Here is a 27,056-nt window from a genome sequence, read left to right as displayed (position 1 = left end):
GCCCCGCCGGCTCAGCTGCCGGTATCGCTGAGCCCCCCCCCCCCAAGACCACCGCCACCGGATCTCCATCCCGGAGAGCTGCTGTGCTGGCAGCCGGTCCTCCACGAGACGACGCCTGGCACGTGGCACCGGGCTCTGCCCAGATCCACCGCTGAGTGTGTGTGTGCGAGTGTGTGAGTGTGTGTGCGAGTGTGTGAGTGTGTGTGTGAGTGTGTGAGTGTGTGTGTGTGTGTGTGTGTGTGTGTGTGTGTGTGTGTGTGTGTGTGTGTGTGTCTGTATGTGTGTGTGTGTGTGTGTGTGTGTAAGCCTCTGCAGCACACTGCTCTGCTGTGACCATGCAGATGTTGGGGCTCCTCTGGGACCAGTTCCAGGTCATGGTCTTGAATCAGGATCAAACCCAGACACCTCATGGTGGGACACTCTGAGTCGCTCTCCCCACTGATCCACATGGATGAATGTGTGCAGCCAGCTGGTAACTGAATGTGAGTGTGATGGTCCAGACCCCCCCGCTGGTCTTGGTCCTGGTCCTGGTCCTGGTTCCAGTGCATACTCTCCTGGACTTGGCGGTTCTCCAGTGGAGGCTCCGCCTCCTCCATGCGTTGGAATGACGTGACCTGCAGGGTCAAACCTCGGCATTCAGACTGAAAAAAGGAATGTACAGATTTGTGCTTGTTTTCATCTTCCAGTGACAAAGAGGAACTCCGGTCAGCTGGTCTGTGTGTATCTGTCCTCCGTCTCCGGCAGACCGGGTCTCACTTCTCACTGAAACACTGAGTCATGTGACCAGTTCAGCCAATCAGCAGCCCATTAGGAAGGACAGGGCCAGAAGACCCGCATCTCAGACTGACTCTGTGTGTGTGTGTGTGTGTGTGTGTGTGTGTGTGTGTGTGTGTGTGTGTGTGTGTGAGGCAGGGGGTGACAGCCACAGCTTGGAGATTCTGAGGTCACAGAGCCCGAGAAACAGATCCCTGCCTGTCTCTGAGTGTGTGTGTGTGTGTGTGTGTGTGTGTGTGTGTGTGTGTGTGTGTGTGTGTGTGTGCGTGTGTGTGCATGTAAAGTTGGTAGTTTGCAGGTCCTAGAAAGACACACTCGCAAAGTGAACCGCTCACCTAAATTTAAACACACTTGCTGCTATCGGGCACCTTTACTGGCACTCCCTGTCAGACACAAACACACACACACACACACACACACACACACACACACTCACTCAGAGCTGTGGGTTCTTCTTCCCTTCATTGACGTTTCAGTGTGCTGGCTCTGAGCCAGCCGCTGTGATGTGATGTGCTGGCAGAGGGACAGAGGGACAGACGGAGAGAGGGACAGACGGACAGAGGGACAGACGGACAGAGGGACAGAGGGACAGAGGGAGGCCCTCAGCCTGGTCTTCATGTGTCTGTCCTGTGTCTGCAGGCGTCCGATCCCGTCCCGCTGAAGAAGTCCAAGCTGGACGAGCCGGCGTCTCAGTCTCCGCTGATGGACAAGGAGAAGCAGCAGGACTGGCTGCAGTCGCTGTCCTCCAGTAAGGTGGGTGTGGACCGGGACGCCGCCGCCGCCGCCGGGCCCAGGGGTCCGGTAGTGCTGGAGGGAGGGTTTGGATTTGGGTGAATTTAGATGTGGTGAGTGAGGGATGAGTTTCTGTAACTGGAGACACCGAGAGGCGTGCAGCGGAGCGCCGTGAAACCCGAGAGAACCACAGCATCCCCGACGTCCCCTGTGGACATCAGTGTCATTTAGAGATGAGCTCCATCAGCGGGCGGTCCGGGTTCCGCCCTGCTGGCGGGACCCGGACCCTGCCTCCTGCTTAAGGTGCGATCTGTGTGCTTCGCAGGGCCTCAGCTGCATCCAGCCCCGCCAGAGGCCCTCGGCCTTCAGACCCTGGTCCCCTCACGTCCCGGCCGGGGACAAGGAGCCGCCCGGCCACCCGCTGGCCATGCTCAGAGACAGGTGAGTCCGGGACGCCCGCCGTGGGACCGGCGGGTCCCGAAGAGTCTGAATGTTCCACAGCCTCCCACATCCAGCCGCTCACACACATCTGACACACTCTCACTCTGCGGCCCGGCACTCGGCACGGCGCTGCCAGGGAGGCTGATCTGGCCTACTTTCTCCTGGAGTGGGAGGAAAGAGCTGCAGGCGCTTCACTCCAGAGCTCCCATCCAGCGAGTGTGTGTGTGTGTGTGTGTGTGTGTTTCATCTCTAGTTCATGAAGGATGCAGTTAAACCGACGCTCTTCTTTCAGCTTCTACAACTACAAGAGCCTGGAGAATGCCGTGGCGCCGAACGTGGCTCTGGCGCCGCTGCCCCTGGGGAAGGTGGCCCCCATGTCTCCGTCCGTCCCCAGCACCTCCCACCCCAGTGGAGGCGAGCCCCCCGGCGAGGGCGCTCACCCCAACTCCAGGCCCCGCAAGAGACGAGCCGTGGAGGAGCCCCCCCGGCCGGCCCCCGAGGCCCCCTGCCCTCCGTCCTCCGCCACCAGCAAGCTGCCGCCGCCGCCGCCTCAGGAGGACAAGGACTCGGAGGTGGAGATTGAGGTGGAGAGCCGTGATGAATGTAAGTGGAGGTTGAGCAGTGTGAGCAGAAGGCGAGCTGCTGCAGTGTTTGACTCTGGTGTCCCCCCCACAGTCACCTCGTCCCTGTCCTCCCTGTCCTCGCCGTCCTTCACCTCATCCAGCAGCTCGGCCAAAGACCTGAGCTCTCCGGGCGCCGCCGGCGCCGTGGCCCCGGCCGAAGCAGCCCCGCCCACCGCGGCGCCCGCCCCGGCAACGGCCCCGGCAACGGTCCCGGTCCCGGCGACGCCCCCGGAGGCGGGGCTGGAGTCGGAGCTGGAGAGCCTGAGGCAGGCGCTGGACAGCGGGCTGGACTCCAGGGAGTCCAAGGAGAAGTTCCTCCACGAGATCGTGAAGATGAGGGTGAAGCAGGAGGAGAAGCTGGGGTCGGCTCTGCAGGCCAAGCGCAGCCTGCAGCAGGTGGGTTCACAGCCGCGCACGGCCACGCACACCCGCAGACAGCCGCGCACACCCGCAGACAGCCACGCATGGCCACGCACACCCGCAGACGGCCGCAGACGGCCACGCACAGCCGCTCACACCTCCGGCAGGCACCAGCCACAACACACACACAGATAAGGCATCAAAACACAGCTGCAGGAGCTCCTGTGCCAAAAATATCACATCAAACACAACGCCAAAACGAGACGGTCGTGTCCAAGGCTGCATTTCCACGGCAACGCTCTCATTCCAGAAAAGTTTCGTGCTGACACTCTTGAAAAAAAATGTCCGTTTCCACAGAAACAGCAGAAACTCTGAAAACGATGTAGTTCTGTGTTGGTCCTCTAGCTGGTGCTACGGAGACCAACACACTCCAAACATTAACAATGGGACCAGGAGAATCTGGACCAGGTTCCAGGTTCCAGGACCAGGGCCAGGAGGAGAGCCTCAGCCTCCCCTGTCTCCATGGAGATGGACGGAGCCGTTCGGGGACAGCTGTGTGTCCAGCGGCTCGGCAGACCGTTGTCATGTGAACGAGCCTCAGACGGCTTGGCGTTGCCAGTCGTCTCCTCTCTCTGGAATCCTGGGGAGGACTCGGTGTCTGGTCTGGCTCCGGGCTGGGATTCCCCTTCTTCAGCCCCCCGTGCAGACCGTCAGCCGCCCTTCTGTTCCTGAAGCTCCTCACACCGGAGGAATTACTGAGCGGCAGGAGAGGATCTGAGGCAGATTTCATGAGCTGGCATTGATAACAATGAGAGCGGATGTTGCTGCGAAGGGGAAGGCCGGACTTCCATTTTTATTTTTGGTCTTGGACTGAGAACAAGAAAAGTGCAGACAAAGGAGTGTGTGTGGGTGAGCGGTGCAGAGCAGCACATCCAGCAGCGGATTTCCACTTTCGCTTTCCGTCCCAGCTCAGGGGTTCCGCTCGTACGGACCCTGCGGCGCCGGGACGCCTCCTCCCTGTGACGAGCGGGACGGGACGGGACGGACTCCTGTCTCAGCTCCCATGAGGCCACTCTTCTAAAAGTCTGACAGGAGCTGTCTCAGTCTCTGTCTCAGTCTCAGTCTCAGTCTCAGTCTCTGTCTCTGTCTCAGTCTCAGTCTCAGTCTCAGTCTCTGTCTCTGTCTCTGTCTCTGTCTCAGTCTCAGTCTCAGTCTCAGTCTCTGTCTCTGTCTCAGTCTCAGTCTCAGTCTCAGTCTCAGTCTCTGTCTCTGTCTCTGTCTCTGTCTCAGTCTCAGTCTCAGTCTCAGTCTCAGTCTCAGTCTCTGTCTCTGTCTCTGTCTCTGTCTCAGTCTCAGTCTCAGTCTCAGTCTCAGTCTCTGTCTCTGTCTCTGTCTCTGTCTCTGTCTCTGTCTCTGTCTCTGTCTCAGTCTCAGTCTCAGTCTCTGTCTCAGTCTCAGTCTCGAAGGTTCTTCATGTTCTCCCTCTCTCTTCCCTGAAGGAGCTGGAGTTCCTGCGGGTGGCCAAGAAGGAGAAGCTACGGGAGGCGACGGAGGCCAAGCGCAACCTGAGGAAGGAGATCGAGCGTCTGCGGGCGGAGAGCGAGAAGAAGATGAAGGAGGCCAACGAGTCGCGGATCCGCCTGAAGCGAGAGCTGGAGCAGGCCCGGCAGCTCCGGGTCTGCGACAAGGGCTGCGAGGCCGGGCGGCTCCGCGCCAAGTACTCCGCCCAGGTGGGTCTGGCTGGAGGAGGGGGCGTGCACGTGAAAACACACGTAGAAGCGCATGTAAAGCGCACATAAATGAAACGAAACGAAATGCAGGTGAAAGTGCATGTGAAGCACACGGAGAAGCGCACATGGAGGTGCACGTAGGAACACGTGTAGAAGTGCTCGTGAAAGTGCATGTGTAGGCACACATGGAAGTACATGTAGACGCAAACATGGAAGTGCACGTCGATGCGCACATAGAAACACACATAGAAACAGACATACACACACACACACACAGAAGTGCACGTAGACACACAAGTAGACGTCCACATGAAAGTGCACGTGGAAACACGTGGAAGCAGAGAGCAGCTCAGGACCCGGAGGAGCCTGTCTGAACCAAAGGTTTCAGCAGGAAGACGGAAAAAACTCATTTCCTCTTCTCCAGTCTCACATTAATGCGCGTCACTGACAGTGATAACCCCCGCTGCCCCCCCCAACCTCCCCGCTCACCCCCCACCCCCCCCCACCCCCCACCCCCCCCCACCCCACCCCTCCACCCTCCCCGCCCCCCGGGAGGAAACGGGAAACGCTGACTTCCTGCAGGCAGTAGAAGAAATGCAGATGAGACAAAACAAGAGGGAGGCTGAGCTGCAGCTGTGTGTGAACACACACTGCCTGTCCCCAACACAGCGTCGATGAATAACACACACACACACACACACACACACACACACACACACCCCTCCCTAAAGCCTGTCCCTCCCGCCCCTGCAGATCGAGGACCTGCAGGTGAAGCTGCAGCACGCCGAGGCGGACCGCGAACAGCTGAGAGCCGACCTGCTGCAGGAGCGGGAGGCCCGGGAGCACCTGGAGAGGGTGGTGAAGGAGCTGCAGCAGCAGCTGTGGCCGAAAGCCGGCGGCAACAAAGACGGGACGCCCAAGGACCCCGCCAAGGACCCCGCCAAGGACCCCGCCAAGGACCCCGCCAAGGACCCCGCCAACTAACCAGCAGCCGCTTCACGTCCCAGACCCCACAGCAGTCCACCACCCGACACCCGCCCTGCTCCACCTGGACTCCATCTGGTTCTTCACCTGGACTCTGCCTGGAGTCCACCTGGAGTCCACCTGGAGCCCACCTGGAGTCCACCTGGAGCCCACCTGGAGCCCACCTGGGCTCCCCCTGGACTCTGCCTGGAGCCCACCTGGAGCCATGAAACCACTCCCCCAAACCCAGAGCAGAGCCATGGGGACTGGCTCTGCTCAGAGAAGGAACACAAACATTCAATGATGTGAAAGTTTCTCTATTGAGCGGTAGGCGGGGCGAACCCAGAACCCAGGACCCAGGACCCAGAACCCAGGACCCAGGACCCAGAACCCAGGACCCAGGACCCAGAACCTAGAACCTAGAACCCAGAACCTAGGACCCAGAACCCAGAACCTAGAACCCAGAACCCAGAACCCAGAACCCAGAACCCAGAACCAAGTACCCAGGACCCAGAACCCAGAACCCAGGGCCCAGAACCCAGAACCAAGTACCCAGAACCCAGGACCCAGAACCCAGAACCCAGGGCCCACAACCCAGAACCAAGTACCCAGAACCCAGGACCCAGAACCCAGAACCCAGGGCCCAGAACCCAGAACCCAGACCTGGATCACAGGAACCAGCCTGCTGTCAGGAGGAGGTCCTCAGGGCCCTGCTCCACCCTCCTCCACCCGCCTGCAGGCAGAACCAGGACTTGATAGACCACATCAGAGCAAGAGGAGGACCAGCAGTAAACAGTACTATATTTTATGCTGTACTGTAAAGTATTTCTATTCTTTTCTATGTGCACACACTCACACACACGCTCATGTTTTCTAATCTGGACTTTATCGGGATTAACCGTTGCACCCTGTAATCCACGACACCGCCCGGCGCCGACTCCTTTCAGTCCTACAAAAACAGAACCTCATTTTTACTGAAACATGAGCAGGTGTAAAGATGAAGCTCACACACACACACACACACACACACACACACACACACACACACACACACACACACACATACTGGTTCTGGTTCCAGCTGTGGCACCGGTTCTGGTTCTGGTTCTAGTTCCGATTCTTGCTCTGGTTCTCGTTCTGGTTCTGGTTCTGGTTCTGGCTCTTGCTCTGGTCGAGGTCCAGGTTCAGGTCCAGGTTCAGGTCCAGGTCCAGGTCCAGGTCTAGGTCCAGGTCCAGGGGCTGTCCTGGCGGTCTGGACGGACAGTTGTGTAAATAAGCACCAAATGTTCATTTGAATAAGTTAAGGTGTAAATATGGATCTGTTGTTTTTTACTTCTCCCTAATGAATGGCACTTTGTCATGACGGACCCCCCCCCCCCCCCCTGCCCCCCCCCGGGGCTCCGCCCCCCTGCACTGCTCTGTCCCGTCAGACCCGTGTTGTCCAGGAGCTGGTCCTCGCCGCGGCCCTCTGGACGGCGGCGGGTGGAGCAGACCCGGAGGCGGAGCCTGCGCCGCTCGCTGGGCTGCAGCGCAATCAGAATGTACATTGTGATCACTTCTCTCCTTTTGGTTGTTGATGTTTTAATGGTGCAGATGTTTTTTGGCTCGTCTGTTCTCTTCATTTCCTCCAATAGAAATCTCATATTTTCTTCATGCATGACCTTTGAGAGCATCGCCACCATATAGCCAGTTACTGGGCATTGATACTGTACATGTAAGGGATTTATTGTGTTATGCAAGATGAAGAAGCATTTTGTCTTACTGGGCTGAGAGGACAGCGACCAGCCGGGCGATTATCTTCAAAACAACAAAACCTTTTTTATTTAGCAAAGAACAAAAAAACTTCAGTGCAATGCTGGACAACCTCAAGTGCCTGAACGAGGGCCAAAGGTTTCCAGAGGAGGGAGGGGGAGGGGGCGAGGGAGAGGGAGAGGGCGAGGGAGAGGGTGAGGGAGAGGGAGAGGGTGAGGGAGAGGGAGAGGGCGAGGGTGAGGGAGAGGGAGAGGGAGAGGGTGAGGGAGAGGGAGAGGGCGAGGGTGAGGGAGAGGGAGAGGGAGAGGGTGAGGGAGAGGGAGAGGGCGAGGGAGAGGGAGAGGGAGAGGGTGAGGGAGAGGTTGAGGGAGAGGGAGAGGGTGAGGGAGAGGGCGAGGGAGAGGGAGAGGGAGAGGGAGAGGGAGAGGGAGAGGGTGAGGGAGAGGGAGAGGGTGAGGGAGAGGGAGAGGGAGAGGGTGAGGGAGAGGGAGAGGGAGAGGGTGAGGGAGAGGGAGAGGGAGAGGGAGAGGGTGAGGGAGAGGGTGAGGGAGAGGGTGAGGGAGAGGGAGAGGGTGAGGGTGAGGGTGAGGGAGAAGGTGAGGGAGAGGGAGAGGGCGAGGGAGAGGGAGAGGGTGAGGGAGAGGGAGAGGATCAGGGTGAGGGTGAGGGTGAGGGTGAGGGAGAGGGTGAGGGAGAGGGAGAGGGTGAGGGAGAGGGTGAGGGTGAGGGTGAGGGAGAAGGTGAGGGAGAGGGAGAGGGAGAGGGTGAGGGAGAGGGAGAGGGTGAGGGTGAGGGAGAGGGAGAGGGTGAGGGTGAGGATCAGGGAGAGGGTGAGGGAGAGGGAGAGGATCAGGGTGAGGGAGAGGGAGAGGGCGAGGGTGAGGGAGAGGGAGAGGGAGAGGGTGAGGATCAGGGTGAGGGAGAGGGAGAGGGTGAGGATCAGGGAGAGGGTGAGGGAGAGGGAGAGGGAGAGGGAGAGGGAGAGGGAGAGGATCAGGGTGAGGGTGAGGGAGAGGGTGAGGGAGAGGGTGAGGGAGAGGGAGAGGGAGAGGGTGAGGCACATCAGGCTGTGAAGTGGTCGGCAAACGAAGAGTCCTGACCCGACGGGTTGAAGCTCCGGCTCCAGGTCTGTTGGCGTCTCCAGACCCAGATCAGCTGCAGCTACAGAAACACCGCAGCCTCCCCTCCATCCAGAGAATCATGGATTAGAAAAGCCCGAGGCGGGGGGAGACTCCTCCAGACCTGGATTAGAAAAGCCCGAGGCGGGGGGAGACTCCTCCAGACCTGATGGACGCTTCAGCCCGGGTGGTGGGACGTCCTCTGAGCCGTCGACGTGTCTCTGCTGAGTCCCACTTTCCACAAGTGAAGCCAAATGTTCCAGACCCAGATGATGGTCCTGGAAGGCAGGCAGCTGCACAGACCGGTTCCAGGTTCAACTCCTTCAAACTACCCTAAGCTTCAGGACCCATCTCTGGTCTTCAGCGGCCTCCCATCGGGTGCCAGACTCCAGGTTGGGAACCATTTTGGCCCAGAGTCGATTAAAATCAACCTTCAACAGAAAAATTCTGCGCTGTAAAAAAAGGGGCGGGGTTTCTCTTCAGTTCTGCGAGTGGCCACTGGGGGGCGCTGGAGGTGATTTGGCTTCACTTGGGGAGTGTCCGTGTCCCTCCTCCTCTATCAAACACACCAGTTTACAGACATTTGACTTTTCTAACGTAGAAACATTGAACAAACTGCTTTTTTCTCTCGGGGAGATTTTCGCCGTGAATCGGCGCTCTGCATGTCCAGAGCGTTTCCCGGCAGGCGCCGAGCGCCGGGCGCCACGCCGGCCTGTACATAGAACGTGAAGTGTTGATTTGTGGGCATTGGGGGAAGCTCCTGTTTTTATCCGCTGCGGCTCGGGGACTTTGGCAGACCTACAATTGGTACATTTTGTAGTTGTTTTTACTCTTTCTGTTACTCAGAGTTTTCTACAAACGAAGGGAGGCCAACGACATTCGGCTCTTCGCTCTCCCGCCTGAAAACTTCTTTTCTAAAGCAGAAGGATTTTATTAGAAAAACGAAACGGGCCGTGAAGCAGCAATAACAGTCCAGACTAAAAGACGAACTAACCAGTGTGAAGATTTGAATAAGAATTGACAAATGTAAATATCTTTTTCATTTCCTATATTGTATAATATATGTACATGGTGTTTCCTTTTTCAAGAAGAAAACTTTTCTTACAGTAGTCGTCTTGTTTCCAGTTTTTTTGGGCTTTTTTTTTTTTTTTTTTTTGAATTTGTGTTTTAACGGAGACGTTTTAAAGGCAGTTACTGCAGTGCGTCAGAGAATATTCCACCCATGAACATCTTATTCCATTTCCCTCCTGTTTTTTTTTTTTTTTTTTTTACTGTAGAGTATTGAAATACTTTTCTCAGCAGATGCTGGGTATTTCTAGCGTCCTGCAGTCCGCCGGCCGCTCAGAGAACCCTCTCCTCCCGTCTCGGCCCTGCGCTGCTGCTGATACTATATTCACTTCTAGAAATATTTTTACGTAGCGGCAAACCTCCTTTGTTAATGAGACATACAGTATACAGTATGAACAGAGAGCTTGGCTTATTCATCGTTTCTTTCACCCCGTCATCCCGCTCCGCCCCCCCTCCACCCACTCCGCCCCCCCTTCTCTAACGACACAGACTATATTGTAAAGTAAAGGACTTTATGAGATTATGTTTGAAAATAGCTATGCTTATATACTACAGTGACTGAATGTACAGTGTATAGATGCATTACCAGAAATAAAGTTGTTTGTCCAAACCGATGGAGCCGCGCTCTTCTGTCCTCCGCCCGACGGGCGGAACCCTCCCAATCCCCGAGGGTCCTTTCATTTCACACTGTCAGCTCTGCTTGTTTGTTTGTTTGTTTGTGCACATACAGACACTCTGAGGAGTTAAAGGACGCTGGACTCATTTACATGTTTCAACTGAAAACACTTCCTGTTTGAGTTTTGGCTCCAGAAAAGTTTCATGTTTACAGCAAACATTTCGGAAACAATGTGTGTTTCCATGGAAACAGCAGGAACACTGCTCCTGCTGGACGGTTTTGCTCTCCGCTGTATTTCAGGATGTGAGTCTGGAAGGATGGAAAACTGCAGAAACAGGAGGAGGTGACGGTTCTCACAGAGAGGAAGAACAAGATGCTGTTGCCACCTGTGATGGATGAGCGGCGGCCTTGCGGCCACCGGGCGGCCACGGCGCCGCTACACGGCGTTTCCATCAGCTCCGTGATCCACCGCCCGGGCACGTCACTGATACTGCACAGTGTGCTCCAGCTGGGGCCCGTGCACACCGGGACTGAGCCTGGATCACGCTACACACAGTGAGCTTCAGGCCTCAGAGGACACTCAGTCCACTGAGGACAGCAGGAGACGTGCTCCAGCGGGAAACTGAAACTGGTCGAATTTGGTTTATTAAACTGTTCACGACGAGGAAATCAAGTTCAAGTTCATGAATATCAAAGTCTCTGAAGAATCAGACACGTTTCAGGGCAGAGTGTCTGAACCAGGAAGCCCTGAGTGTCGTCCAATCAGAGAGCTTCCTCCACAGACCGACAGCCGGACGTCTCTGCAGTCAGTCAGCAGAGAGGAAGCTGTTACTGCTGCGACTGCTACTACTGCTACTGCTGCTACTGCTACTACTGCTGCTACTACTGCTACTGCTGCTACTGCTGCTACCACTACTGCTGCTACTGCTGTTACTGCTACCACTACTGCTGCTACTGCTGCTAATGCTGCTACTGCTACTGCTGTTACTGCTGTTACTGCTACCACTACTACTGCTACTGCTGTTACTGCTACCACTACTGCTGCTACTGCTGTTACTGCTGTTACTGCTACCACTACTGCTACTGCTGCTACTGCTGCTACTGCTGCTGCTACTGCTGCTGCTACTGCTACTGCTGCTACTGCTGCTAATGCTGCTACTGCCACTGCTGTTACTGCTGTTACTGCTACCACTACTGCTACTGCTACTACTGCTGCTACTGCTGCTGCTACTGCTGCTGCTACTGCTACCACTACTGCTACTGCTACTACTGCTGCTACTGCTGCTGCTACTGCTACCACTACTGCTACTGCTACTACTGCTGCTACTGCTGCTGCTACTGCTACCACTACTGCTACTGCTACTACTGCTGCTACTGCTGCTGCTGCTACTGCTGCTACTGCTGCTACTGCTACTACTATCAATCAATCAATCAATCAATTTATTTTTGTATCGCCAAATATCACAACAACAGTTGCCTCAGAGGCTTCAAGATGTTACATTGGTTGGTAAAAATAAAAACAGTGAATAAGCATAATGTTAATATGTCAAATTCACAGTAACGAGACAAAACGAAGCAACCACTGCCTTCGACCCTCACATCCGGCAAGAAAAAACTCCAAAAACCTCGTGGGAAAAGAAGAAATCTTGGGGAGAACCACAGTATGGAGGGATCCCTCTCCCAGGGACGGACAGCTTTGGCAACAGCTAGCATGAGACAATAAGAAGTAAAGCCTAGGACTATGTTGAGTACAGTCCGTTGGACGGTCCAGCACAAGAAGCACGGATCCCAGAAGTAGAACCGAAGCCAGTCCGAGGGCAGGACTGACAGGAGTGTCCTCCCGGTCCGGACAGAGCTTGTTCATAGGCCCTCGTAATAGTGGAGTCAGCAACTGAAACTGGAGAAGACTCCCCCTCGAAGGGGGGACAGCAGGTGAAAAGCAATGAACGGACTAAAGGGAATAACATTCAGACATTAGAGGACAGGGCTCAGTGCACCGTACTTCCCACAGCATTCTAGCTCCTAGGGCAGCTTTTAATAATGATGGTTTAGAGTCCCTAGCTGACCTGATCGTAGGCTGCATCGAAAAGAAACGTCTTGAGCCTAACCTTAAATGTGGAGACTGTGTCTGCCTCTTTGACACCACTTGGAAGCTGGTTCCATAAAAATGGTGCCTGATAGCTAAAGGCTCTTCCACCTAGTGTCCATTTAGAGACTCTAGGAGTCACCAGTAACCCTGCATTTTGAGAGCGAAGTGCTCTGATTGGTTGATAAGGCGTTAAAGCATCTTGGAGATAGGTTGGAGCCATCCCATTTAGGATTTTGTAAGTGAGGAGAAGAATTTTAAATCTAACTCTAAACTCGACAGGAAGCCAGTGAAGAGATTTTAGAACGGGAGTAATGTGTTCACGTCTTCTAGTTCCAGTTAATAATCTGGCGGCCACATTTTGAACCAACTGAAAGTTTTTTAACACACTTTTTGGGCAGGCTGCAAGAAGGGAGTTGCAGTAGTCCAGTCTAGTAGAAACAAATGCATGGATGAGTTTTTCTGCATCGCTTCTAGGTAGAATGTTTCTTATTTTAGCTATGTTGCGCAAGTGGAAATATGCTGTTTTACAAGCCAGGTTGATGTGTGCTTTAAAGGAGATATCCTGATCAAATAAGACCCCGAGGTTCCTGACAGTAGAGGAGGAGGTTACACTGATGTTATCTCAGGTGATAATCTGTTCAGATAGACACTCTCTCAGTTTATGGGGGCCTAGTATAATGACCTCTGTTTTGCCAGGATTCAGACGGAGATAGTTCATAGTCATCCAGGATTTAATTTCTCTGATACAGTCACTGAGTCTGTCTATTTGATTAGTTTGATCAGGTTTCATAGATAAATACAATTGTGTGTCATCTGCATAGCAATGAAAATTGATATTGTGGCTTCTAATTATGTTCCCTAAAGGAAGCATATATAACAGAAATAAAATTGGCCCGAGCACGGACCCTTGAGGAACCCTATAGCTGACCTGGGAGCACGGTGAGGACTGTTGGTTAACGTGAACAAATTGGTACCTGTTAGATAAACAGGATTTGAACCAGCAGAGGGCTTTTCCTCTGATGCCAACCTCACATTCTAACCTCTGCAGGAGAATATTGTGGTCAATTCCCACTGAGCAAAAAGACGTTGAATCAACGTCTTTTTAAGGTCATTGTTGGACGTCCCAGCAACGTCCCCACAAGGTGCAGAATGTAACGCCAGATGACGTCTTTTTTTTTACGTAATTTCGACGTCGGGTATCGACGTCACCAGGACCTTCAGACAAGGGCCAAAAAAAGAGGGGAAAATATAATTTAAGTTGACCAAAACCTAATCTCCGGGTTTGCAGCATTTTCTTACAGTTATTTCAGCAATTTATTACAGACGGGTGACACTAGAGATTCAAACTCACGACTTACTGTTCGGCGACCCTCAGCCTTGCCTGTTGAGCTGTTAGTTTATTGAGTAAATCATCTGTAAACGGGAGGGTGACCACTATTTTGCGGAATACTACTTATCCTAAAATAAAGTGGTGGTTTTAAAAATGTTTATGTGTTTCTCCAAAGTTCACAATTTGATGAAATTACGTACTAAATTTAACCGCTTGGGCGCCTCTTTTGTTAGACATATTTCTATCTTTACGAGACAATGAAAACAAACAGACTCAAAGAAAAATAAATACAAGGCGGGGTTAACATTCACATAAACACTTTTCCAATGGTAAATTATCAACGTTGTGTGGATGTTGAAATAACGTTGTTTTTCAACTGACATATTTCAGGAAAATTTTTATAAGTCATGATTTTAAAAATACTGACGAGTATATACATCTGAAGAATGTTGATATTTCAATGTTGAATCCACAGTGAGTTTACGACACAACTTCAACCATTTACTATAAACGTTGTTTTGTCCAAGGTTATTTTCCTATTACTTCATTTGAATCAATCACCAGCAGATGCTAACTGGAAATGCATAAAGACGGCACCAACCTCCTGACAAGCCAAGGTACAGCAAAATTCACAGGTACAGGAAACTACGATCACAATCCAATTCTTTTTAAACAGATTTTATTGCAAAAACTTCACAGTACTCAAAATACGGACCAGTGACGAATCTGCAGCTAACTCTTCCTCCATCCGCTGTCCCAGCATGCTATGGTGCTGATGGCCCTCAGAAGGGACTGTGACCGGCCAGTCCAAGGTGGCTCCAGACTACCGTCGGTCCACAAAACAGGAATCAGGGTTCCCCGACAACCGCTGGACGAGCGATTAAGGGAAAAACACTTAATTAACCCGACAGCAGCGTCTCCAGCTCCGTGGCTTTCGCAGTAAAGCGTACACATCTGACACACCTCCACTTCCGGGTTCACTCAGTCAAGCTAATATACATTATGGCAGCCAATAAGTGAAAACAGACACAGAACTTCCTGTCTGTCGCCCTTCAAAATAAAACAAAAATAAAATACATCAAAACCCGTTTCATACATAATACATCATCTCATCTCTTTCAGATGGTAAACACTTTTAATCAAGGAACATAAAGTTTCCCCGACTTTCGAATGTTCAGTCGCGTAGACGTCGATATTGGGTCCTAATTTCGACGTCCAGATCTTCAACGTCATCTAGACGTCGAAATTGGGTAATAATAAGACGTCCAAATACCGCACCTATTTTGGACGTCCAAAATAGGTCGATAATTGGTCTTGGACGGACCGACGCAATATGGACATGATCTGGACGTCCATACGACGTCCAATGTTTAAGGGGTTGTATCAAAAGCTGCACTGAGATCTAGGAGAACCAGGATTGAGACTAGACCTGCGTCAGCCGCCAATAGCAAGTCACTTTAGTGACTTTAACTAACGCAGTCTCAGTGCTGTGATAAGCTCTATATCCTGACTGAAATTTCTCAAATAAACTATTGTCCTGTAGGTGGCGGCGAAGTTGTTTAACCACGACTTTTTCCAGGACTTTTGAAATAAAAGGGAGATTTGATATCGGTCTGTTGTTGGCTAGAATATCAGGATCAAGATTAGGTTTTTTCAGCAGTGGTTTGATTACTGCGAATTTAAATGACTGTGGCACATAGCCATTTTCTAGAGACGTATTTATTATAGTTATGATCATATTTAAGATAACTGGAAGAATATCTTTGAAATGCTTAGTTGGAATTGGATCTAGGAGACAGGTCGAAGTTTTAGAAGACATTACAATCGAAGTAATCTCAGCCCCATCTACTGGTGAGAAACTATCTAGTATTTCAGGTGGAGGCAGTGGCTGGATTCCCTGAGCTTGATCTGAGGAAAGCGCTTCACTGATTTTACCTCTGATGGTTATGATTTTATCATTAAAGAACTTAAGAAATTCATGGCAGTTTAAAGATTCTGGGATTACTGGTTCCACTACAGTATGACTGTTTGTCAGTCTGGCTACAGTGTTGAACTGAAACTGAGGGTTATTTTTGTTTATTTCTATTAAACAAGAGTAATATAATGTCTTGGCTTTAAAAAGAGTTTGTTTATAGCTTAGCAAGCTACATTTCCAAGCCTTCAGAGATTGTTCCGATTTCGATTTACGCCACAGTCTTTCTAATTGCCGAGTTTTTTGTTTGAGAACACGGGTTTCAGAATTAAACCATGAAGCAATGCGCCTGGGTCGATTGGTTTTCAGCTGCAGTGGAGCCACTACGTCAAGGGCAGATTTTAGTGAGTGCATAGCACTGTCAACAAACTGATCACTATTATCACCACTGGTCAATAAGCTCATTTCTGTGAGTTCACAAGATAATGCAGCAAATGCAGGCTGGATCAATTCTTTGTACCGAGCCACAGATTTTGCAGATAATGTCCGTATCAGCTGAATTTTATCTTTTTGAGCAGAGTAGTCTTCAATCAAAACCTGAAAAGTAATAAAAAAATGGTCTAAGAGTATGGGGTTCGGAGGGAGAACATTTAGGTCACTGACCTCTATCCCATATGTTAAGACCAGATCCAGGGTGTGCTTGTGACTATGAGTGGATTCATCAACATTTTGAGTGAAACCGATACTATCTAATGCTCAGTGGTGGGCCGTCAGGGCCTGCAAAGCCTTCTCTGCTGGCCTAAAAAGTATCTGAATTACAGACTGATGTAAATTATATTTTGTCCATAAATAATTAATAAATGATTCCAAATGGTATGTTCCAGTTCCTTTCATAGTTTTCCCGTGGTTGCGCTGCTTCCAGACATGTTTTTTTTCATATTAAATCATTTAACCAATCAGATTTCAGGCATCATCTGTTGCTAGGGTCAAAGAAATCTGCCCGAGGCCTTCACTGTCCGTTCCTGATGGCGCAGTAAAGTAAAGTGAAGCGTCAAACAGACAGTTGCTTCAACCAATCAGATTTCGAGTTGGCGACTCAGCACCTTCTAGCTTCTAACAACAGCATATCCAGGCCCTCTGATTTACATTCACCAAGAGATACAGTAGGTGGTGCTATGCACCTAAGTTGTTGGTCGTCTACCTCAATAATTCCAAAGAAGAAGAAGAAGAAGACCTGAAGAGAAATAAAACTTACGCCAGAAATCCCACAGGGCAGCTGGACTTTCAGTCCTGGCTTTATGGAACTGAAACGCACGGATAATCTATATGACAGAGCAATTGAACTCTTTTTGAGGAAGGAAAGGAGGATGGATTTTGTTTTCAAATAATCGGGATTTTGGTGAGTAAAATGTTCCTCTTTTCCTAAATACTATTGCTGTTTTATTAAGTTGTTTATGCACATTGTATGTGCACAGATGTAGTAGGAGACCTGTGCACTTAAGCAAAGGCATTTATTCTGGCTGCACAAGTATCTATCTGCTGTGCAACAACTCTTTATGTGCATATCTGCATAATAAGATTTTTTTTTTTGTAGACAAAATAGTTATTGAGAGGTGGATTGGTTCAGGCGGATCTGTTCTGAAGGCCTTAGTGTGAAATGCACGGTCCGCTACTGCTAATACTGCAATAAACGCATTACTCAAACTGTCACCGGAATCATCCACATGGATGTCAAAGTCACCTATTATAAGGATCTTGTTATGAGCCAATACTATATTGCTTAAAAACTCTGAGAACTCAGTTAAAAAGTCAGAGTAAGGACCAGGAGGTCGATACACAATAATTAATAGCACAGCTTTTTGATTCTTCCAATTTGGACAAGTAAGCGTTAGTATTAAGCTTTCAAAAGAGTTGAATTTAACATTAGTTTTGGGTTTAAGAAGAAGACTGGAGTGCGATATCACTGCCACACCTCCACCTCCACCTGTTGATCCAGCTGTTTGGAAATTAACATAGGTTGGAGGGGTACATTCATTGAGCCTCACATAATCATCTTGCTGAAGCCAAGTTTCTGTTAGAGCAAGGAGATCAATGTTATTGTCACCGATAAGGTCATTAACTAACAGAGATTTAGTGGAAATTGCTCTAGTGTTTAGTAGACCACATTTTATGTATTTCCTAATGGAAAAGTTATTCTGTCTTGTACAGATGTTAAGCTTTTTACCCATTGACTTTTTTCTAATGCTTTGAGCACTATGGACAGACACAGTCTCTGTTAGCCTAGGTAAACCTCCATGCTTGACTTGTAAAAATCCGGGAGCAGGATTAGTGACAGGACCAACAAGATCAACAGAGGAGCGTTCTACACGACTGCTCTGCGCCCGGGGCTCATAGCTGGTTTGTCAATTTAGAGTACTAAGCCGATCAGCCATATTGTGAGCTCAAAGGGCTGCACCATCCAAAGTTGGGTGGATGCCGTCCCTGCGGATGAGCCCAGGCTTTCCCAGAAGGTGCACCAGTTGTTTAGAAAAATAACTCCGTTTTCCTCACTCCATCTGGACAAGCAGCGATTGAATGATGAAAGTCGGCTATACATTTCATCATTGACCGAATTGGGCAGGGGACCAGAGAATATTACGGCATCAGACATCGACTTAGCCAATTCACACACCGAGGCTACTTTTAATTTGAGCACCTCTGATTGTCTCCGCCGGGCATCATTACCGCCTGCGTGAATCACGACTCGACGGAATCTCCGACCTTCCTGTTTTAAAAGCCTAAGGTTCCCCTCGATGTCCCCCACTCTGGCCCCCGGGTAACACCTAACCTTCACCGCTGGCAGCTTCACGTCTCTAACTATGGAGCTGCCAATCACCAGCATGTCCAGTTCAGCCGGTGTGTCGTCGCTGAGGGGAGAGAACCTATTGCAGACGTGAAGCAGTTCTTGGAGTGCTACGTGGCGGTGCTTAGCACTAGCCTTCCTCCGGACTGTCACAAACCGGTCCTGGTCCCCGGCTGCTCGGGACATGCTGCGGGGCTAGGCTTGCTAACACTCCTCTCACTGCGGGAGCGGGCTGCGAGCCCTGCCGCTACCTCGCTGTAGCTAGCGCTGCCCTGCCCCTCACATCTGCGCAGCCGCTCCTCTAACTCGGTTACCCTGGCCTCCAGCGCTGTCAATACACTGCACTTTACGCAAATACCCCTATCGTCAAGGGAGGCAGGGTTCTGACTCAACATACGGCATACTGGGCAGGAAAGAAAAGAAAATAGAGGGGAGGACGCCATAGCAGTCCCGGCGGACCAAGCTAGTTAGCACGCTAAGCTAGTTAGCACGTTGGTGGCGCTAACGGCGATGACTACTGCTGCCACTGCTGCTACTGCTGCTACTGCTGCTGCTGCTGCTTGTAACCCAGGTGGGAAACCGAGTTTTTTCTTTTAAAATTTCCTGTATTAATTTCCCTAAATAATTATAGAAGTTACTCCTCATTCACCGTGCGTTATTATGTCACGCGGTCACTTGACACCATGTGTCCAATCCCAATCTATAAACACCGGTGACCTGCTGGCACCTGGAAGTAATTAGAGGGGCGCACATCAGGACTGATGGTAGGTTGAAGCATTACCTACACAAACTGAATCTACAACATCTCCGAACTAAACATCATGAATGTTGGGCTGTAGGAGCAGTTTACCGGAGCCGCGGCACTGTGTGGAAACCAGCTGTGTGCGATTAATTTCGAGCGACGTTAGCATTAGCTTCGCCGCCCATTCATTCGCACGGACATTAGCTTAGCCTTCATTCATTCCTTTTCATGTTTGTGTCCTGAATATGTCAATGTCAATTGAGATGTGATTACTTGTCTGGTGATCATGAAATAAGATTATGCACTTTAATGCCAGTTTGTATAATGCTGGTGTTTGTACTGCAGCCCAGCTGATCACTGTGGCTGTTTGCACTTCATTGGAGTCTGTGATGCTCTGCACTGAATATCGTATTCTGTATTTATTCAAATCGAGTTTTAATAATGGACAATGTGTTGTACGGCATGGATTATATATTGTATTTATGACTAGTCTTGAACGATGTGCACAACGCAGGCCAGGTTGATGGTGAACCGCTCGGCCCTGAATGGAAAACTGCCCCTGAGAAGCTGGTCTGAAGTGGAACCCAACCTCGTCAGGTTGGCCTGGTAGGACGGTTCTCCTCTGCGGTTGATTCCCTTGTTTTGGTTTGCAACCCATCTATGGGCCACTTATCCATCATCACATTGCTCTCCTAACCCTTGGACTTCCCTCTGGACCCTGCTGCTACTGCTACTGCTACTGCTACTGCTACTGCTGCTGCTACTGCTACTACTGCTGCTACTGCTACTGCTGCTGCTACTGCTGCTACTGCTGCTACTGTTGCTACTGCTACTGCTGCTACTGCTGCTACTACTGCTGCTGCTACTGCTGCTGCTGCTACTACTGCTACTGGTACTGCTGCTGCTACTGCTGCTATTGCTACTGCTACTGCTACTGCTGCTACTACTGCTGCTATTGCTGCTGCTGCTACTCCTGCTACTGCTGCTGCTACTTCTACTGCTACTGCTCCTACTGCAGCTGCTGCTGCTGCTGCTGTAGCTGCAGCTGCAGCTGCAGCCGCCGCCGTCTGTCAGACGTCTCCCGGCTCCACACCGGCAGCTCCAGCACACGGGGCTATTGACTGACCCAATTACAGCAGTCACATGAGGAAAGTGCCCCGCAGTTAGCTCATTAGTCTCTGGAGTCTCCGCCAGCCTCGCTCACCGCGCTCGGCTTCGTGTCTCCTGCTGTTTTTTAATGTACAGTCAATTACCAAGTCATGTTTAATGTATCCAGCACATCTTCAGCGTTTTCCTGTGCGCTCACGGAGCGGGCGTCTTCACATGGACCGCCTTGTTTTTCAGCTGCAGTGGACACATGTTTATGAGACGGACTGCGCTGAGCAGAATAACCAGAGCTTCACGTCTCTACCTGCCGGTTGTTTGTCTTCCTGGAATCTCTTCATGACTGAAATCTGTACTCAGTCTGGTTTATTTATTTCACCTGTATTTTTAAAGACGGATCCACTGAGAGCAGTTTTCTTGCTGGCCGAGAAACAGCAGGAGGCCCCGGGAAAAACAGAAACACATCCAGACACGAAAACAGTCTCTCGTAATCTTAACAGACAGGAAGTAGAATTACAGTCTCTACAGTGATTATAGAGATTAGATTATGATTAGAGAAACACGCTGATGAAAGCTAAAGGTGAGTGCAATGACGCTCCATTAACGGTTCGGAGGTGTTTTTGGAGTCAGGTTGAAGGTGCGCTGCAGTCGGTGAACAGGGTCCCTTCATGGCCCTGACCATGACGGCCCTGCCTCTAATGACTGGATCTTAAATGTGAATCGACTGAGGGCTGCGGCCTGGTCGCTGGGAGCTCAAACTCATGTTGGGACTGAAAATGGGCCGGTCTACACTGAAGGCTCTCTGGCATTGGACCAGTGTACAAGGCCTTACTCCAGAATGAACAAGTGACTACACAACATGGATGTTCCTACCGACCAGCAATATTGAATAACTTCACTACTTTTAGAAGGAAAGTATGGAAGTAAATAGTAAAGTCTTCTCTTTTGAGCTCGTTTCTGAAAACCAGCCAAAAAACCATGAATGACACCTGTCTGGTTGATAAAGCTACTTGCTGGTGTCAGCTGGAGGGATGTGATAAAAAGTTGTGCAGGTCTGGATGTGTGAAACATCTGCCACAGCTGGCCTCTTCCTGAGGATGCTTCCAAGAATCACTTTCAGTGTGATCGGCGCTGACGGCTGGAAAAAGCATGTGCTGTCACCAGACGGCAGGGTTTGCATCTGATTTGTCAACATTGGGAGAATCCGAATGTGAGGCAGCGATGATTCTGTTTGTATTTACATTATTCCTCCCACCATGGAGACACCGCAGACCTGACCTTTCCCCTCGCTCTCCATCTGAATGGACGCTTCATGCAGCCCAATGGACTCCTCTCACACACACACACACACACACACACACACACACACACACACACACACACACACACACACACACACACACACAGCAGCCCAGATCAGCCGGTGCAGGTCACTGGCCTCTGGGCAGGTTCAATATTTATGGGTCGCTGCAGCTAAAACGCTCATCTTGACAGAGACGATCAGCGTCTCGGCTCTGTGCCTGTCAGTGCAGCATCTCCGTGCATCACGTCAGCCGTCATATCCGTCAGTCCTCACAGAGTCACCCTGATGAGCTGCCAGCATGTCGCAGGACCACAGCAGGCGGCCAATGAGCTTCCAGGACCTGCTGAAGCCGAGCGTCTGCGGCACGGACGCAGCTCTGGATCTGCTGATGTCCAGAGGTACAGGATGATGATTCTCAGCTCAGAGATCAGATTCATATCAAAATGTCAAGATGTTCAGACACGGTGGGACATGGAATGAAAAGAAGCGCCGACATGGGCAACTCCATGGCCCTCAGAGGATTTTTAATAATGGTGCTACATTCAAACCCTACAAATTATATGTTAAATGCAGGTTTTCTTATCCACTAACCTTAATTTACAAATATTCAGTCAGTTATTTATATTCAGTGAGTACCCACTGAGAAAAAAGTGGTCCAAAACACATATATCTGGCATTCTCTCTGCACATCCAGAAGAGGTCCTCAGAGGGCACGAATGAAAATTTTCTATAAGTACGGATGTCTCGTCAGGACGTGGGACGGATGTCTCGTCAGGATGTTGGACGGATGTCTCGTCAGGACGTTGGACGGATGTCTCGTCAGGACGTTGGACGGATATCTCGTCAGGACGTTGGACGGATGTCTCGTCAGGATGTTGGACGGATGTCTCGTCAGGACGTTGGACGGATGTCTCGTCAGGACGTTGGACGGATGTCTCGTCAGGACGTTGTCTCGTCAGGACGTTGGACGGATGTCTCGTCAGGACGTTGGACGGATGTCTCGTCAGGACGTTGGACGGATGTCTCGTCAGGACGTTGTCTCGTCAGGACGTTGTATTGATGTGAAAGAAAAGACGTTTCATTGATGCAATTACCTGACATCCAGAAGACGTTATCAAAGGACCAGACCATACAACTCGCTAAAAAGTTTTCCCGACTCGAGTGCTGTGGTCATTTACTGCCTTGGTTTACTCTAGAAAACAGAAGTTCTTCTCCAGGTACAGGTTTTTGTTTCTTAACTAAATGAATCCACTTAATCACCCTTTTTTAAAGAACTGTGATTTAGTGAACATTGAACTATAAGTTTAGAACTTGTTTGTGATCAGTAGTTGGAGACCCTTCAAACATCTCCAAATAAAAACCTAAAAGCTTCAAACGAACCTTCCAAGTAATAACTACAATGTGTTGTTCCAGATGAAGTTCAGCAGTTGTAGCTCGCTGCGAGCCCTGCTGCCTTTTCTCAGACAGACATGGACTCCAGTACCTCTGAAGGCGTGCCGTCAGTCTGTCTGGTGCAGTTTCTCATGTCGTCTCTCGTTTCAGGCTGTGCTTCTTCCCTCCTCCTGCCTGACTGCTGATCCCCATCCTGATGCCAGTCACCTGCTGTGCTGAGCATTAAAGGGGCTGGCTGTCTGCGTTCTGTTTGTCGGTTCATTACATCTTCAGGACTGTCTTCAGTTACGGTACATCTCCAGTGTTTGTGTTCTGTCTGCTGTGAGTCGGGAGTTCCATGTTCCCTGTGCTCCGTAGTGAGGAGCTTCTGGTCTGGTGGGAGGTGTCCCGGCTCTTCAATGCCCAGCCTTCGGTGCTCTGGTGGGATCTTCTGAACTCCTGGTGAGCTGCAAGGGAGTTGTATGTGCAGATGCTGAGCTCCTCGGTGCGGCTGCTTCTTCTTCCCCATCTCCCTAGTCTATGGCGAACTCCCCGTTTAGTGGGTTCATTGGTCCAGTGGCTCGTTGGTTCAGTGGCTCGTTGGTTCAGTGGCTCGTTGGTCCAGTGACTCGTTGGTTCAGTGGCTCGTTGGTTCAGTGACTCGTTGGTTCAGTGGCTCGTTGGTCCAGTGGCTCGTTGGTCCAGTGACTCGTTGGTTCAGTGGCTCGTTGGTCCAGTGACTCGTTGGTTCAGTGGCTCGTTGGTTCAGTGGCTCGTTGGTCCAGTGGCTCGTTGGTTCAGTGGCTCGTTGGTTCAGTGGCTCGTTGGTTCAGTGGCTCGTTGGTCCAGTGGCTCGTTGGTTCAGTGGCTCGTTGGTTCAGTGGCTCGTTGGTCCAGTGGCTCGTTGGTCCAGTGGCTCGTTGGTCCAGTGGCTCGTTGGTCCAGTGACTCGTTGGTTCAGTGGCTCGTTGGTTCAGTGGCTCGTTGGTTCAGTGACTCGTTGGTTCAGTGGCTCGTTGGTTCAGTGGCTCGTTGGTCCAGTGGTGTGTTAGTTCAATGATGGGGGGTCAGGTGGGTGGTGAATGTGAGTGAGCCTCTCAGGATGGGCAGAAAGTTCTGGGGTTGTGGATCTCCAGCCGGAGAACCGTCGTCACAGCAGGCCTGAGCAATGTAGAATGTTTGAAGGGTTCAAGTGCTGCAGCACTCTGCTGGCATCACTCCACTGACAGCTCCCCTCTCTAGTTTTCAGGCAGGTGACTTTAAGTAGGATTTCCTGAGGAAAGGTGCTGCAGCTGCAGTAGTTCAAGCTAAGCGCTCAGCCAGCAGACTGTAGAAGCTGGGCGCCAGCTGGAGCTTCAGCAGGAGGACAGCAGGAGGACAGCGGACAGACAGCCGAAGCTCTGAGAGAAGGACACAGCATGGCGAGCTTCAGCTCGTTTTCAGCTCATAATTCCTAAACAGAGGTGAGAGCGCTGCGCTGTCTCCTCGGGGAAGGAGCTGGCAGAGGCCAGTGGGGGTTCTGGCAAGGCGATGTGACCAGACAGCACCCGGCGGAGGGGGGAGGGGCTGCCGGGCTCCCCGGGTGCCCCGCGGCCTCCGGCGAGCGGCGACGGCAGAGGCCTCTGGGACGGCGGTGTCAGAGCGCCGAGGCTGAGCCGTCATGACAGGCCTGTCACGTGTTGGTACAGTACAGCTCCCATCATGCACTGTGCATGTGTGTTTGTTTACATGCAGAGGCGGAGTGCAGCATGAGCGGAGGAGACGACGCACTGCCGGCGTGGGCGGGAGGCGCCAGAGGAAAAACAGAAGGATGGGGGGAAGGGTGGCGGAGGGAGAAGTAGGACATCTTCCTGCTCCTCGTTCTAATCCTCCTCCTCCTCCTCACCTTTGACAGTGGAGGACCATGGTTCAGTCCACCCTGGACCTGCCACAGCCCGTCTGTTCAGATGAAGCAGAGGAGGAGGGTGGCGGCTGTACAGAACCCGATAGAGAACCGGATCAGAGCAGGCCGGGAGACAGCCAGGCTCTGGCTGCAGCGGATTATTAAAAAATGAATCAAAGGCACAGTGGATTTCCCTGTGAAAGACAGGATCCTGCTCTGGAGGTGGAGACTCGTTTCCACCGTTGCAGCCATTCAGACACTCCGTTTCAACAGGAGCATCTATAAATGATCACACGGGGCACATTAAAGGCTGAGGAGGAAGCCGACCCACATGTACATACTGTATGTTTTGACTCATTGCAGTGAAATCATCTGCAGGGAGCTTCTGCTGCTCTGTTCTGCAGCCGACAGAGAGAAGACCAAACAGACCGTTCTTCATCCCCATCACAGACTTTACCCTGAAACAGGACCCCACCCACCCTATCTGCTGATCTCCCTCATCCTCCAATCATCTCTGAGTCTGGTTCTGCAGGTTTCTTCCTGTTATGGAGCTTTTCCTTTCCTCTGTCTCCTCTTCGGGTGAATTATTGATTTTTCTCTGTCAAAGTGCCGTGAAACGACTGCGATGTAATTGGAGCCATGGAAAAAAAAAGACTGAACCGTCTTCTGAAATGTTGGCCACAAACTTCTTTTCAGACGTGGTGTTGAACAGTTAATGACCCTCAGTGCTGCTCTTGGTGATTTCTTGATGATTTGTGATAACTGATGCTTCTCTTCATTCACAGATTTCTTCAAAATACATTTTGTTTTTATAAAACACAAAATATTAGAGTTTAGAAAAACCCAGAGCATTTTTCATCTCTAGCAACTAAAGACTTTTTTTAAATGAGGCAAAAATAAATTTGAATGTATTATTAATTTGCACCTGTCACTACTTTTTGCCCCCCTGGGTGTTCTACCAGCCTCTTGCACCTATAAATCCCTCCACTGTGAGATTCTATGTATGAGTTATGACCCACTCGTTGGTGATATTTACTGAGGTGCTCATGCATGGAAGCAGCAATTCTGCCATTTCCTTGGAGGTGAAGTCTGAGCATTTCCAGAAAGTTCCATGTTGGAAAGTGTTTTCAAAAAGGTGCATTTTCAGTGTCTCTGAGCAGCGTTGTCATGTGAACTGATACCCAAAACACCACAAAACCTTTGCATATTTACTTTAACTCACAGCGGAAACAGGCCTGAAGTTCTGTCCTGCACCAAAGATCTTCTGCCTGCAATATTAGAAAACTATTTGAATAGGTGTCAATTAAAAATCTGGCAGCAACCTCCAATAGAGAAACATGAAGCCAACGGGGAAGAACAGAAAAGCTGTAATACCACATAAATTCCAGCAGGGGGCGATGATGTCAGATTCGAAAAGACAGACTCGTTAGAACCCATTGGAACTCAATAGAACCCATTTGAGAACTGAATTTCAGAGTGAAATCCCTCGTTTCTACGACTGTGTCGTCTTGACCAGACTCCCAGGTTCAGATCAGTCTGTTGATTTGATTTCAGGAGTCAAACCAGCCAATCACAGCTCCTCCTCTGTCCATGTGATGTGGTCATGTGACCGGCTGGACCAATCACATTACATCTGGTTTACAGTGTTCAGTATGGAGACGTCCTGCTGCCTTCAGAACGAGATGGGGGACGCCACGTCAGCACGTTAATGCTAACAAGCTAACTTAACGATGGTGGGACGGTTAGTGGTTTGACCTGTAGTCTGAGGCTCATGTTTGCCGGGTACAGAGGCCGGTACGGAGGCCGGTCCGCCGCCGGTCTGCCGCCGGTCCGCCACCAGGCCGCCGCCGGGCTGCCGCCGGGCTGCAGCTCCTCGGCCGTCCACGGCTCCAGCAGCATCCTGAGGACTTGAGCAGCTGTTCGCTCTGCTGGATGCGGCTGGCGGAGGAGCGGCGATGCCTCCCGTGAACGTGACCTGACCTGAATGTAAAGTTTGTTAAAAAGCAGAGCCGAGGAGCTCGGGTTCCGCCGCCGTGCGATGCTGCGCCACAGAAGCACGATTGAACTTTCCCACTCTTCTACATGCATTGTCCAAACGCCGCCCGTGGCCCACGATGCCTTCACAGCTCCAATCAATATTCCAGCGCCGAGGCGTCGCTCTGCCTCCATCCACCTGGAGAGCTGCCAACATCCACAACCAGCAGCAGGGTCTGCCCACACACACACACACACACACACACACACACACACACACACACATGCTCAGAGAGAGAGAGAGAGAGAGACACACACACACCCAGAGAG

At 51.1% G+C, this 27,056-nt stretch overlaps 1 protein-coding gene across 1 annotated transcript; it reads left to right on the top strand.

Annotated features, from left to right (window-relative positions):
• The first annotated feature begins 335 nt into the window (after window positions 1–335).
• LOC115407480 (ski oncogene) lies at window positions 336–6,155 on the top strand. Its single transcript, XM_030117826.1, has 7 exons — window positions 336–371; window positions 1,414–1,527; window positions 1,832–1,947; window positions 2,240–2,550; window positions 2,623–2,966; window positions 4,430–4,660; window positions 5,414–6,155. Exons 1-7 carry the CDS (start codon window positions 336–338, stop codon window positions 5,642–5,644), a joined length of 1,383 nt encoding a protein of 460 aa, XP_029973686.1. The 3' UTR covers window positions 5,645–6,155.
• Window positions 6,156–27,056: the final 20,901 nt, after the last annotated feature.

This window comes from Salarias fasciatus, chromosome 20 (genome assembly GCF_902148845.1).
Source record: "Salarias fasciatus chromosome 20, fSalaFa1.1, whole genome shotgun sequence".
In the NCBI taxonomy this organism is placed as follows: Eukaryota; Metazoa; Chordata; class Actinopteri; order Blenniiformes; family Blenniidae; genus Salarias; species Salarias fasciatus.
This window is presented reverse-complemented; position numbering and strand designations above follow the sequence as displayed.

Coding starts and splice junctions, on each gene's coding strand:
- LOC115407480 (XM_030117826.1), top strand. CDS start 336: ATGCAGATGTTGGGGCTCCTCTGGGACCAGTTCCAG. Junction 1,528..1,831: donor AGTCGCTGTCCTCCAGTAAG/GTGGGTGTGGAC, acceptor TGTGCTTCGCAG/GGCCTCAGCTGCATCCAGCC. Junction 2,551..2,622: donor GGTGGAGAGCCGTGATGAAT/GTAAGTGGAGGT, acceptor TCCCCCCCACAG/TCACCTCGTCCCTGTCCTCC.